Source organism: Sphaeroforma arctica, assembly GCF_001186125.1.
Source record: "Sphaeroforma arctica JP610 unplaced genomic scaffold supercont1.5030, whole genome shotgun sequence".
NCBI lineage: Eukaryota > Ichthyosporea > Ichthyophonida > Sphaeroforma > Sphaeroforma arctica.
In genome coordinates, this window is record NW_014035528.1 from 1 (window position 1) to 2,151 (window position 2,151).

Genomic DNA, 2,151 nt, shown 5'->3' on the forward strand with positions numbered 1-2,151 from the left:
ATATAAGTATATATATATATTCATTACAAAAGTTTATTCAGAGGGGCTGTTCACAACCCACATTGTCTTTTTGGTCCAATTCACATCATATATTGCCCTGGCACCTGCTGATAGTTTCTGTACGTGTACATTTTTCATAGAATGGTGCGGGCCACTTGGTTGCAAGCGCCCCGCCATTCGCTGCTGCTAATCCTCATGGACAAGGAGGGCTACTTCACCTTCTACGACTTCCTAAAGTCCGAATATGCGACCGAAAACCTCGAGTTCTGGACACGTATGGAGCTTTTGTTCACCGGAAAGACTAGGAAAGAGGTCTTGGAGACGGGTGTGTCCGTCCTGATGGGATTTGATAATGATAGCATAAACATCCAGGACTCTTTACGCAATGAGGTGGTATCGGTGTTAAGGTATGTCTTCTGTCTGATCACATAATACTACCGGGTTGGGGCGTCCTTCGCATCGTACCTACGGCATATACCGATTATCGCTACCCCCACCACACTCTGACTAAACGTATACGATTATATTGTGAAACGGGCGAATGGCCCATTAAATTAGTTCTAACGCTAAGTGCGGTACGTTTTTGGTCTCGTGTGTGCAGTCATATGGCGCAAGAGAATATCCACGACGACAAGCGCCTGTCGAGATCGGCAGCTGTTAGTAGACACAACTCAATCGATGAATTCACTAGCGACATAAAACTTTACGGACAAGGTATGTCATTTGTGCATGCGGAAAGATGTCGATAAACAAAATGTGTATGTGAGTTAAATGAATCTTGGTAAATAAATGTATATGTGAGTGTATGATTTTGGATTAATAAACGTATATGTTGTTTATATGATGTTGGATTAATAATGTGCATGTGAGTCATATGATTTTGTGCTGTGGTTGATGTATGGGAGTTCGTTTGGGTGGGTCGAAAATCAGTTGCAGTTCACAAGCAATGCGACGTCTGCTCTATTAGGTCTAACAGGAGTGTATGCTATAGGCTGTTGATAGTACATGTGTGTTCATGTGTGTGTGCTTGATAGGAGTGTATGCTATAGGCTGTTGATACGTTCATATACATGTATGTCCATGTGTGTGTGCTTGGTAGGAGTGTATACTGAAGGCTGTTGATACGTTCATGTACATGTATGTCCATGTGTGTGTGCTTGGTAGGAGTGTATACTGAAGGCTGTTGACACGTTCATGATGTACATGTATGTCCATGTGTGTGTGCGTTGTCATTTGCATACGTATATCTGCATAAGTTGGAGTTCGGTTGCGATCGTAGTCGTATTTCTCAGTTATGACAAATGTATATACTAAGATTGTTTACACATCCATGCGCATGTAGGTATCATGTATCTGTATCGTGGCTTGTGTATGTACATCTGTATATGTATGTCGAGAATCGGTTGAAATTGGGGTTGACCGCAGTCGGGGAGCGTAGCTCAACAGAGTTATCTCACCAACGACGCAAAGTATAGCTAGTGTACATACTAAGTATTGTCTGTACACTTACTAGACTAGACATGCCATCTAAGAACATACCGTTAGGGTTTAGGGTTCCGGTTTAGGGTCTGTGGTTTGAGCATGGGGGTTGGGTTTAGGGTTGAGCGATCTCATTGAATGTTTTAGGGTTCACAGACAGTATGGCAAATAATGTATTTACTTATGATCTGCACTCACACACCTCAGACATCAAACTATAGAAGGGAATGCACTATCAGAAAACGTATAGCGCGATGCACACACAAAATGCACAAGCATATATCTCAACAATTGTCCGATCAAGACCCATACTAAACCTGCAGGCAAGGGTACGCAAACACACCAGAAGAAATATACAACTAACACACACACACACACACACACACATATATATATATATCCAACCATTCAATGTACTTTACTTATAACGGAAACAGACACAGAGGCGATGAGTTCAGAAGGTGAGGGCCACAAACCAGCTGGTGTTGAAGAACTCGCTCGTGAAGCTCTGGGAGGAATGCAGTTAGTAGCCGCGGCAAATTGCGACGACTTGCCATGTCATGATATGCCAGGTGTGTATAAATTTTAGGTGTTATACACACACACACACACACACACACACACAACACACTCACACACACACACACACACACACACATACACACACACACA

At 42.7% G+C, this 2,151-nt stretch overlaps 1 protein-coding gene across 1 annotated transcript; it reads left to right on the forward strand.

The window, feature by feature from the left end:
• Positions 1-141: 141 nt before the first annotated feature.
• On the forward strand, positions 142-714 carry SARC_14735 (hypothetical protein; the record flags this gene model as incomplete). Its single annotated transcript, XM_014291132.1, has 2 exons — positions 142-407; positions 602-714. Coding segments are annotated over 2 exons (379 nt in total), but the record flags the coding sequence as incomplete, so codon positions are not given.
• Between the last annotated feature and the right edge of the window lie 1,437 nt (positions 715-2,151).